Below are 12,941 nucleotides of genomic sequence, written 5' to 3'. Positions count from 1 at the left end.
CACTCCGAAGACATCATCCAGGTATCGTCTCTAAAACATGGGACCCAACTGGTATTTAGTCAAGGCTGTCCACTCCCGGTCTGCCATATAAATATTAGCATATGTCGGGGCGAAGGTTTTACCCACCGGCGTCCCATGAATCTGTAGTTGTGGTTGAGGTTAGAGTTGAATCGAGATGTGGACATGAAGCTAGGGTTAGGGTTCAGGTTAACAAGAACCTTCCAACTGTTTTCAACCCTTGTTGATCATTGCTAGACTGTCAAGGCTGTGGGTAACTGGTGAAAGGAGTCAGGCGAAGGAGAGCTGAGATGCGTGGACAAGGTATTTAATACAAGATAACACCAGTGTAAACACAATACTATGGTGCGGGAACAATACCGGTGCCACGAAATAAACGGGCTTAATAACAAAACAAGGCAACAAAATACCAGCCGTCAGTAACAGCCTGAACAATAGTACAAACACAAACATGGGGGAAACCAGAGGGTTAAATAATGAACATGTTATGGGGGAATTGAAACCAGGTGTGTAGAAAACAAAGACAAAACAAATGGAAAATGAAAAGTGGATCGGCGATGGCTAGAAGGCCGGTGACGTCGACCGCCGACCGCCGCTCGAACAAGTAGAGGGGCCGACTCCGGCGGAAGTCGTGACATAGACAGCCATTTTCAAGTCTTGAAATAGATGTTCAAGTCTATTTAGTCAAAACTGTAACTAGGCAACTCAGGAACATTGGTAAGTAACTCCAGTGTCTATTTGGCCTATGTTTTTGGTTATTGTCCTGCTGAAAGGTGAATTTGTCGTCTGTATATTTGTAGTGACTGGGTATATTGATACGCCATACAAAGTGTCATTATTAACTTCACCATGCTCAAAAGAATATTCAATGTTTGCTATTTTTTTTATTACCATCTAGCAATAGGTGCTCTTCTTTGCAAGGCATTGGAAAACCTCCCTGATCTTTGTGGTTGAAATTGTGTTTGAAATGTACTGCTCAACTGAGGGACCTTAGAGATAATTGTATTTGTGTGGTACAGAGATTAGGTATCATTCAAAAGTAATCTTAAACCCTATTATTGCACACAGAGTGAAGAGTTCATGCAATTTATTATGTGACTTGTTAAGCACATGTTTATTCCTAAACTGATTTAGGCTTGCCATAACAAAGGGATTGAATACTTATTGACATTTCAGCTTTTCATTTTTTAGTTTATAAAAAAAATCTAATCTTAAAACATAATTCCACTTTGACATTGTAGGGTATTATGTGTAGGCTAGTGACACAATTGTAAATGTAATCCATTTTAAATTCTGGCTGCAATGCAACAAAATGTGGAAAAAGTCAAGAGGTGTGAATACGTTCTGAAGGCACTGCATTATGATTGTTAAAACTGTCCGTGCTTCAGTTACAAAAGTAGACATTAACCTTACAGTGTGTTTGTCACTCTACCCTGGGCTTCAGTCAGCGAACAACAAGTATTGTGTCGCCCCCCAGTGGCCCAAAGAAAGAGCAGGCACAATCTAAATGGCAAGCGCAGGGGGTTGGTGGCACCTTAATTGGGGAGGACGGGCTCGTGGTAATGGATGGAGCGGAATCAGTGGAATGGTACATGGTTTGATGCCATTCCATTTGCTCTGTTCATGCCATTTCTTATGAGCTGTCCTCCCCTCAGCAGCCTCCACTGATGTCAAGTGAAGGAGAATCAATTTTCATGGTCCGATTTTTTTATTGAAATAAAAGTATACAAAGTATATTTAAGTATAAAGCAAAAGGATATTCAAAGGGTTTCAGTAATACGCCTACAGTAGAACAATGAAATATCTTGTTGCAAAATAAGCAAAACGGTTAAGTACAACATAAAAATATTTTATATACTGTATATTGGTCATGAATCAGTATAACTCAGTTATATTAACAGAAAGCCACAAACATACACTGTCTCACTCCTGTAATAACAGGTCTCTTTAAAAAGCCAAAGGTTATTAAACCCCTTAACTCTGTTTAAAAGTTCAGATGAGTTTAATATTCTCACACTAAATGTCCCTCTGGGACAATAAAGATTGATCGTATTAATTGACAGATAGTTTCAGGGTTATTCAACCAATGTCAACAATACATTGTTCATCCCAACACACGCACACACACTCCCCTCATAAACCAGTGTCCGACTCCATTTCCTCCATCTGTGTCCCAGGATCCAGGGTTGGTGGAGGTATTAGCTCAGACTCAGTTTCAGGCTCAGTCACTGGTTCCTCTCTTCCTTCCAGAGGTGGTTGATGTTCTGGTTCTAGTTGTAGAACGGATTCTTCCGGTTCTTCCCTCTGTGATGCCCAATTTTCCCCCAGGAGGAAGTAGACCTGATTATGATGTTGACTTTATCAACTGCTGTACATGTGTCATTTCTGTGTCTTTTGATGCACAGGCTTCAACAAACGTTATTTTTTGCTTTGTATTCAAGTTGTATTTGGTATTTTATTAGGATCCCCTTTAGCCGCTACTCTTCCTGGGGTCCACATGAAACATGATATAGTACATAGTACAGAACATTATTAGTCAAGGACTGAAATACATTTAAAACATCACACACAGCCTACCTATCAGTACATACACAATATATATGTCTAATACATAGAACAGTGCAATTTACAATACACTGTACAGTACCAATCAACAGTTTGGACTCACCTACTCATTCAAGGGTTTTTCCTTATTTTTCCTATTTTCTACATTGTAGAATAATAGTGAAGACATCAAAACTATAAAATAACACATATGGAATCATGTAGTAACCAAAAAGTGTTAAACAAATCAAAAATATATTTTATATTCTTCAAAGAAGCCACCCCTTGCCTTGATGACAGCTTTGCACACTCTTGGTATAAATAACGAAAATAAAGAAAAATCCTGGAATGAGTAGGTGTGTCCAAACTTTTGACTGGTACTGTATGTAAAATGTATGTGTCTCGTCACAGTCCCCTTTCTGCTGTAAGGTTTCATCTGTTTTATTAAACTGGTTAAATTGCTAGCTTGAGTTACTTGGGGTGGCAGAGAGTTCCATGTAGTCATGCCTCTATTTAATACTTGAGTTACTTGGGGTGGCAGAGAGTTCCATGTAGTCATGCCTCTATTTAATACTTGAGTTACTTGGGGTGGCAGAGAGTTCCATGTAGTCATGCCCCTATTTAATATTTGAGTTACTTGGGGTGGCAGAGAGTTCCATGTAGTCATGCCTCTATTTAATACTTGAGTTACTTGGGGTGGCAGAGAGTTCCATGTAGTCATGCCTCTATTTAATACTTGAGTTACTTGGGGTGGCAGAGAGTTCCATGTAGTCATGCCTCTATTTAATATTTGAGTTACTTGGGGTGGCAGAGAGTTCCATCTAGTCATGCCTCTACTTAATAATTGAGTTACTTGGGGTGGCAGAGAGTTCCATGTAGTCATGCCTCTACTTAATACTTGAGTTTACCAGCCTCTATTCTGGAGCTGGGGACTGTGGAAAGATCAAATCAAATCAAATGTATTTATATAGCCCTTCGTACATCAGCTGATATCTCAAAGTGCTGTACAGAAACCCAGCCTAAAACCCCAAACAGCAAGCAATGCAGGTGTAGAAGCACGTTGGCTAGGAAAAACTCCCTAGAAAGGCCAAAACCTCAGGTTGCATGTCTTGTGTGGTACTGATGAGTGTCCGAACTGTGCTGCCAACTGCTTGAACAGACAGTTCGGTACCTTCAACACATCAACACCTCGCACAAAGACAGCTGGTGATGCAGTCAATCTCTCCTCAACTTTGAGCCAGGAGAGACTGACATGTCACTGACTCTTTCCCTCCGTGTACGTCTCTGTGCACCTAGGTGCTGCTTTGTTCTGGACCAACTGCAATTGTACCTATGTCCCTTTGCCGCACAGCTGGGTAGTTGTTAAGGTGCGACGAAACTAGGGCCTGTAGGAACTGTTTGGTCGACTGAGATGTCAAGAAGGGAGAGCAACGCCGTATCATGGACAGACCGCTACAAACATGTGGTTCATTCTTGACTATCACTCCACCTGTCGGAGGTTTGAAACACTGAAAAACATCCAGTCAAACTGAACATCCTAGTCCAGACCCAGTCTGTCATACAGCTGTTTTATTCCATTCTTGTTCGTTTGGCTTTTTCAAGCACTTTAAGATACATTTTGTGACGAAAAGCACTGTAGAAGTTGAATAAATTCCTTTATTTTGAATTGACTGCTTTGAAAAGTGAGGTTTCCTCATACATAGATAAATATAAAACGTGTAGAAAGAAAGACATACCTTTTGTGGCCCTGGCTCTGCCACTTGCTGTCGCCCTTGTTGTGGCCCTTGTTGTGGCCCGTGCTGTGTTGTGGGGCCCCAGGTTGTGGCCGTCCCTTGGTAGGCCTTCCACAGCCGTCCATACAGCAGGTCCAGCTTGATCTTAGCATAGAGCTTGGAGGGGTCAAAACCCTGGGGCTGAGGCTGGGGGGGTGAGGGAAGAGGGGGTTGCTGGGGGGGCTCCTCTGTGACCCCCTGGATGAGAGAGAGAGAGAGAGAGATGTTGTTTTGTAATGTTGCTCGTATCAGTTTACATTTCATCATGTTCTATCATGTAAATGTAAAGACTAAATGAAAAGGAGGACTGTAACAGAAGTGTAATGAAAGCAATTCTCACTGCAATGTTCACATCACACTAAATCTGACCACACAGCAAATGGTATAAAATGCTTTGCTTGACAGATTGATTCTTCTGCCCTGTTAACAGTACACCAGCTACTGTGTGTTACACTATTGTGAACCCAAGTATGATAAACACCAAAGCACATTTACCAGTGTGTGTGTGTGTGTGTGTGTGTGTGTGTGTGTGTGTGTGTGTGTGTGTGTGTGTGTGTGTGTGTGTGTGTGTGTGTGTGTGTGTGTGTGTGTGTGTGTGTGTGTGTGTGTGTGTGTGTGTGTGTGTATGTGTGTGTGTGTGTGTGTGTGTGTGCGAGAGAGTGAGAAACGGCTGAACGATGGCCCGAGACAGTGAACAACAGGAAACCACGGTGATAACCATGCCGAATGGGGGGCCCTGTGGGTTTTCATGGTAACGCAGGTCACTATGTTTACTGAGGTCACTCTACCCATAGAGACAGGCAATGGCTCTATCTCTATGACTCTAGAGAGACATGTGGTTAGGTAGCCTATATTAACTTTCACCAATGACCTTTTCCGTGTGCTTTAGGTTACAACACTTCCTTTCTAGATAAAGGATTTCTACGTAAGGATGTAAGTTTCCATTGTGTCAAAACGGCATGTTAAGCTAAAAGTGTAGCTGAGAAAACAACTTTACTTCTGATTCTGTGTGTTGATCTGTCAGATACGCCTCTACCTCATACATTCGCCTCCTGGAACAAGAGACAAGAGCACATAAGTCTTGGTTTAGAGTCAGAGAACTGAAAACATTTGGTGTTAGAGTCAGAGAGCAGATACGTCTTGTTGTTAGAATCAGAGAGCTGATAAGTCTTGGTTTAGAGTCAGAGAACTGATACGTCTTCTTTTAGAGTCAGAGAGCTGAAAACCTTTGGTGTTAGAGTCAGAGAGCAGATAAGTCTTGTTGTTAGTCAGAGAGCAGATAAGTCTCGTTGTTAGTCAGAGAGCAGATAAGTCTTGTTGTTAGAGTCAGAGAGCAGATAAGTCTTGTTGTTAGTCAGAGAGCAGATAAGTCTCGTTGTTAGTCAGAGAGCAGATAAGTCTTGTTGTTAGAGTCAGAGAGCAGATAAGTCTCGTTGTTAGTCAGAGAGCAGATAAGTCTCGTTGTTAGTCAGAGAGCAGATAAGTCTTGTTGTTAGTCAGAGAGCAGATAAGTCTCGTTGTTAGTCAGAGAGCAGATGAGTCTTGTTGTTAGAGTCAGAGAGCAGATAAGTCTTGTTGTTAGTCAGAGAGCAGATAAGTCTCGTTGTTAGTCAGAGAGCAGATGAGTCTTGTTGTTAGAGTCAGAGAGCAGATGAGTCTTGTTGTTAGTCAGAGAGCAGATAAGTCTCGTTGTTAGTCAGAGAGCAGATGAGTCTTGTTGTTAGAGTCAGAGAGCAGATGAGTCTTGTTGTTAGAGTCAGAGAGCAGATAAGTCTCGTTGTTAGTCAGAGAGCAGATAAGTCTCGTTGTTAGTCAGAGAGCAGATGAGTCTTGTTGTTAGAGTCAGAGAGCAGATAAGTCTTGTTGTTAGTCAGAGAGCAGATAAGTCTCGTTGTTAGTCAGAGAGCAGATGAGTCTTGTTGTTAGAGTCAGAGAGCAGATGAGTCTTGTTGTTAGAGTCAGAGAGCAGATGAGTCTTGTTGTTAGAGTCAGAGAGCAGATGAGTCTTGTTGTTAGAGTCAGAGAGCAGATGAGTCTTGTTGTTAGAGTCAGAGAGCAGATGAGTCTTGTTGTTAGAGTCAGAGAGCAGATAAGTCTTGTTGTTAGTCAGAGAGCAGATAAGTCTCGTTGTTAGTCAGAGAGCAGATGAGTCTTGTTGTTAGAGTCAGAGAGCAGATGAGTCTTGTTGTTAGTCAGAGAGCAGATAAGTCTCGTTGTTAGTCAGAGAGCAGATGAGTCTTGTTGTTAGAGTCAGAGAGCAGATGAGTCTTGTTGTTAGAGTCAGAGAGCAGATGAGTCTTGTTGTTAGAGTCAGAGAGCAGATAAGTCTCGTTGTTAGTCAGAGAGCAGATGAGTCTTGTTGTTAGAGTCAGAGAGCAGATGAGTCTTGTTGTTAGTCAGAGAGCAGATGAGTCTTGTTGTTAGAGTCAGAGAGCAGATGAGTCTTGCTGTTAGAGTCAGAGAGCTGATGAGTCTTGTTGTTAGAGTCAGAGAGCTGATAACCTTTGGTGTTAGAATCAGTGCTACTGGAAACTTTACTGACAGAGAGAGTGAGGCCTGTCTTTCCATCCTGTGTGTGACAGAGAGAGACAAAGAGAAAAAACAAAGCGGAAGAGAGAGCAGTGATAGAGATGATGGAGAGAGAGAGAGACAAAGAGAAAAAACTAAGCAGAAGAGAGAGCAGTGATAGAGATGATGGAGAGAGAGAGACAAAGAGAAAAAACAAAGCGGAAGAGAGAGCAGTGATAGAGATGATGGAGAGAGAGAGACAAAGAGAAAAAACAAAGCGGAAGAGAGAGCAGTGATAGAGATAATGGAGAGACAGTAAAATGAGCTTGGAATAGAGATACAGAGGGAAGAATGATTTTGACAGGTTGAGAGACAGACAAAAAGTTTTTCAATGGTCTACAGTAGCCTCATCTTAAACAGCACCAACCTCCACTGAGGTAGGCCTACCTGTGACAGCAGTGTCTGCAGCAGTACTTCCAGCAGTAGTACAGTGAGGTCACAATGCTCAGGATGCTGATGGTAGAGCCTCCTACCAACAGGGACCACTGTTCCAAAGTTCTTTCCCCTAGCAGCCGCTGTGCATCCTCTGACTCCTGGGCCTCTGCTGTGGACAGACACACAGACATGTCAAACACAGTACTACCAACAGCAGAAGATCGTGGGCCTCCACTGTGGACAGACACACAGACATGTCAAACACAGTACTACCAACAGCAGAAGATCGTGGGCCTCCACTGTGGACAGACACACAGACATGTCAAACACAGTACTTCCAACAGCAGAAGATCATGGGCCTCTGCTGTGGACAGACACACAGACATGTAAAACACAACACAACAGAGAAAATGAGAGAGGAAGTGAGAGAGGAAGTGAGAGGAGGGAATGCCCAGGATGTATTTCACATAGACAGAGAGAGAAACTTTTGTTAATGATCTATTTCACTGCTTTGGGAAGGTAAGCATATGTTTGCCATGCCAATAAAGCCCCTTGAATTGAAATTGAGAGAGTGGAGAGAGACACACAGAGTGAGAGAGACACACAGAGTGAGAGAGACACACAGAGTGGAGAGAGACACACAGAGTGGAGAGAGACACACAGAGTGAGAGAGACACACAGAGTGAGAGAGACACACAGAGTGGAGAGAGACACAGAGTGGAGAGAGACACACAGAGTGGAGAGAGACACACAGAGTGAGAGAGACACACAGAGTGGAGAGAGACACACAGAGTGGAGAGAGAGACACACAGAGTGGAGAGAGACACACAGAGTGAGAGAGACACACAGAGTGGAGAGACACACAGAGTGGAGAGAGACACACAGAGTGAGAGAGACACACAGAGTGGAGAGAGACACACAGAGTGAGAGAGACACACAGAGTGAGAGAGACACACAGAGTGAGAGAGACACACAGAGTGAGAGAGACACACAGAGTGAGAGAGACACACAGAGTGAGAGAGAGAGAGAGAGAGAGAGAGAGAGACAGAGAGAGAGACAGCGAGAGTGTGTGAATGTAATGTCCCTTTTTTAAAAATCTATTTCACTTGCTCTGGGAATGTAAACATATGCTTACATTGCCCCTTAAATTGAAATTGAAGTGAGAAAGAGAGAGAGAGAGAGAGAGAGAGAGAGAGAGAGAGAGAGAGAGAGAGAGAGAGAGAGAGAGAGAGAGAGAGAGAGAGAGAGAGAGAGAGAGAGAGAGAGAGAGAGAAACGAGATAAAGGTAGAGAGAGAGAGTACCAGTGTTTTCATTGATCCGGGTATGTGTACAGTGCTCCAGCACCCCAGAGGGAAACGTGATGAAAACACAGCAGAGTTGGCTGACCTCCTCCACAGCGCCTCCCTTCAGGTCGAGTCTGGAACTATGGCTGGAGGCACTACTTTGGATCTTCACAGTGTCGTTGTACTCTGGGACCACGTAGGTACCTAAACGGCATATATATGATATTGATAATAACAACAATAATACGTTTTATTTACTTTTTATTCACATACACAAATCCCAAAGTTCTGTGCATTATGAGTATAGCATACACATACTACATTGCTCGGTTAATACAGCGGAAGATATATATAGAATGGGGCAAAAAAGTATTTAGTCAGCCACCAATTGTGCAAGTTCTCCCACTTAAAAAGATGAGAGAGGCCTGTAATTTTCATCATAGGTACACTTCAACTATGACAGACAAAATGAGGAAAGAAATCCATAAAATCACATTGTAGGATTTTTAATGAATTTATTTGCAAATTATGGTGGAAAATAAGTATTTGGTCAATAACAAAAGTTTATCTCAATACTTTGTTATATACCCTTTGTTGGCAATGACAGAGGTCAAATGTTTTCTGTAAGTCTTCACAAGGTTTTCACAAACTGCTGCTGGTATTTTGGCCCATTCCTCCATGCAGATCTCCTCTAGAGCAGTGATGTTTTGGGGCTGTTGCTGGGCAACACGGACTTTCAACTCCCTCCAAAGATTTTCTATGGGGTTAAGATCTGGAGACTGGCTAGGCCACTCCAGGACCTTTAAATGCTTCTTACGAAGCCACTCCTTCGTTGCCCGGGCGGTGTGTTTGGGATCATTGTCATGCCACGTTTCATCTTCAATGCCCTTGCTGATGGAAGGAGGTTTTCACTCAAAATCTCACGATACATGGCCCCATTCATTCTTTCTTTTCCACGGATCAGTCATCCTGGTCCCTTTGCAGAGAAACAGCCCCAAAGCATGATGTTTCTACCCCCATGCTCACAGTAGGTATGGTGTTCTTTGGATGCAACTCAGCATTCTTTGTCCTCCAAACACGATGAGTTGAGTTTTTGCCAAAAAGTTATATTTTGGTTTCATCTGACCATATGACATTCTCCCAATCTTCTTCTGGATCATCCAAATGCTCTCTAGCAAACTTCAGACGGGCCTGGACATGTACTGGCTTAAGCAGGGGGACACGTCTGGCACTGGAGGATGTGAGTCCCTGGCGGCGTAGTGTGTTACTGATGGTAGGCTTTGTTACTTTGGCCCCAGCTCTCTGCAGGTCATTCACTAGGTCCCCCCGTGTGGTTCTGGGATTTTTGCTCACCGTTCTTGTGATAATTTTGACCCCACGGGGTGAGATCTTGCGTGGAGCCCCAGATCGAGGGAGATTATCAGTGGTCTTGTATGTCTTCCATTTCCTAATAATTGCTCCCACAGTTGATTTCTTCAAACCAAGCTGCTTACCTATTGCAGATTCAGTCTTCCCAGCCTGGTGCAGGTCTACAATTTTGTTTCTGGTGTCCTTTGACAACTCTTTGGTCTTGGCCATAGTGGAGTTTGGAGTGTGACTGTTTGAGGTTGTGGACAGGTGTCTTTTATACTGATAACAAGTTCAAACAGGTGCCATTAATACAGGTAACGAGTGGAGGACAGAGGAGCCTCTTAAAGAATAAGTTACAGGTCTGTGAGAGCCAGAAATCTTGCTTGTTTGTAGGTGACCAAATACTTATTTTCCACCATAATTTGCAAATAAATTAATTAAAAATCCTACAATGTGATTTTCTGGATTTTTTTTCTTCTCATTTTGTCTGTCATAGTTGAAGTGTACCTATGATGAAAATTATAGGCCTCTCTCATATTTTTAAGTGGGAGAACTTGCACAATTGGTGGCTGACTAAATACTTTTTTGCCCCGCTGTATATTTATATATATATGACATTATTATTATATATGTACCGAACACGGGATGGAAGGTGCCCAGTTTCAGTTTGGTAGTGGTATGGTTGTGACTGCTGATCATCTCCCAGTTGATCTGAGATACAGTGTCGTTCTCCGACAGGAGACGACAGGTAATAGACAGATGCTCTCTGTCCTGTGTGTGAGACACAGAGATCACACTGCCGGCTATGCCTGTGTGAAGCAATAGGGTAGAAGTCAGTTATGTGTGGGCGCTAGAAAAAGTCACAGCCACTTCCAGTGAAATGAAGTTTTTTGCATTAATACACATTCAGACACACATTCAGACACACACACATACAGTTGAAGTCGCAAGTTTACATAGACTTAGATTGGAGTCATTAAAACTAGTTTTTCAACCACTCCACAAATTTCTTGTTAACAAACTATAGTTGGCCAAAGTTTGTTTTGTTAACAAGAAATTTGTCGGTTAGGACATCTACTTTGTGCACGACACAAGTAATTTTTCCAACAATTGTTCACAGACAGATTATTTCACATATAATTCACTGTATCACAATTCCAGTGGGTCAGAAGTTTACATACACTAAGTTGACTGTGCCTTTAAACAGCTTGGAAAATTCCAGAAAATTATGTCATGGCTTTAGAAGCATCTTACAGGCTAATTGACATCATTTGAATTGGAGGTGTACCTGCGGATGTATTTCAAGGCCTACCTTCAAACGCAGTGACTCTTTGCTTGCTTTTCATGAGAAAATGAAAAGAAATCAGGCAAGACCTCAGAAAAAAAATTGTAGACCTCCACAAGTTTGGTTCATCCTTGGCAGCAATTTCCAAATACCTGAAGGTACCACGTTCATCTGTACAAACAATATTACACAAGTATAAACACCATTGGACCATGCAGCCGTCATACCGCTCAGGAAGGAGATGCGTTCTGTCTCCTAGAGATGAACGTAAATTGGAGAGAAAAGTGCAAATCAATTCCAGATCAACAGCAAAGGACCTTGTGAAGATGCTGGAGGAAACAGATACAAAAGTATCTATATCCACAATAAAACGAGTCCTATATTGACATAACCTGAAAGGCCGCTCAGCAAGGTAGAAGCCACTGCTCCAAAACCTCCATAAAAAAGCCAGGCTATGGTTTGCAACTGCACATGGGGACAAAGATCATACTTTTTGGAGAAATGTCCTCTGGTCTGATGAAACAAAAATAGAACTGTTTGGCCATAATGACCACCATAATGGAGGAAAAAGGCAAGCCCGAAGAACACCATCCCAGCCGTGAAGCACGGGGGTGGCAGCATCATGTTGTGGGGGTGCTTTGCTGCAGGAGGGACTGGTGCACTTCACAAAATAGATGGCATCAAGAGGGAGGAAAATTATGTGAATATATTGAAGCAACATCTCAAGACATCAGTCAGGAAGTTAAAGCATGGTCACAAATGGGTCTTCCATATGGACAATGACCCCAAGCATACTTCCAAAGTTGTGGCAAAATGGCTTAAGGACAACAAACTCAAGGTATCGGAGTGGCCATCACAAAGCCCTGACCTCAATTCCATAAAAAAATTGTGGGCAGAACTGAAAAAGCGTGTGTGAGCAAGGAGGCCTACAAACCTGACTCGGTTACATCAGCTCTATCAGGAGGAATGGTCCAAAATTCACCCAACTTATTGTGGGAAGCTTGTGGAAGGCTACCCGAAACGTTTGACCCAAGTTAAACAATTTAAAGGCAATGCTACCAAATATTAACTGACCTAAGACAGGGAATTTTTATTAGGATTAAATGTCAGGAATTGTGAAAACTGAGTTTAAATGCGTTTAGCTGAAGTGTAAAACATCCGACTTCAACTGTCAGCATTTTACTTTTTTGTCGTCCTCGATTATTTGATAAATGCACTTTCTTGCTCTGTGTGTTCTACTAAACTAAAACTTTCCTCTTATTCTAGTTTTTTGTAAGTGACACCAACCTGTATGTATCAGCACGAGGGCCAGAAGACAGTAGACCCAGTGTTTTCTCATCTCTTGCTCTGTTGTCAGCCCCACCGATGTTGATCCACTTCTCTGATCCACTTCTCTGATCCTCGTCCCTGATCCTCTTCTCTGATCCTCGTCTCTGATCCTCTTCTCTGATCCTCTTCTCTGATCCTCGTCTCTGATCCTCTTCTCTGATCCTCTTCTCTGATCCTCGTCTCTGATCCTCGTCTCTGATCCTCGTCTCTGATCCTCTTCTCTGATCCTCGTCTCTGATCCACTTCTCTGATCCTCTTCTCTGATCCACTTCTCTGATCCTCTTCTCTGATCCTCGTCTCTGATCCTCGTCTCTGATCCTCGTCTCTGATCCTCTTATCTGATCCTCTTCTCTTGTTGTCTTTTTGTTGTTTTCCAGTCTCCTCTTTCACCACATATTTAATTTAATTTATACATT

At 42.6% G+C, this 12,941-nt stretch overlaps 1 protein-coding gene across 1 annotated transcript; it reads right to left on the bottom strand.

Annotated features, from left to right (window-relative positions):
- Positions 1 to 1,257: 1,257 nt before the first annotated feature.
- LOC110531463 lies at positions 1,258 to 12,754 on the bottom strand. Its single transcript, XM_036987339.1, has 7 exons — positions 12,484 to 12,754; positions 10,547 to 10,720; positions 8,580 to 8,765; positions 7,290 to 7,446; positions 5,332 to 5,386; positions 4,299 to 4,532; positions 1,258 to 2,322 (listed from the first exon to the last, which is right to left on the bottom strand). Exons 1-7 carry the CDS (start codon positions 12,533 to 12,535, stop codon positions 2,152 to 2,154), a joined length of 1,029 nt encoding a protein of 342 aa, XP_036843234.1. The 5' UTR covers positions 12,536 to 12,754; the 3' UTR covers positions 1,258 to 2,151.
- Positions 12,755 to 12,941: the final 187 nt, after the last annotated feature.

The sequence above is a fragment of the Oncorhynchus mykiss genome, chromosome 9, assembly GCF_013265735.2.
Source record: "Oncorhynchus mykiss isolate Arlee chromosome 9, USDA_OmykA_1.1, whole genome shotgun sequence".
Lineage (NCBI taxonomy): Eukaryota > Metazoa > Chordata > Actinopteri > Salmoniformes > Salmonidae > Oncorhynchus > Oncorhynchus mykiss.
Note: the sequence above shows the minus strand (reverse complement) of the source record. Positions and strands in the feature narration are given on the sequence as shown.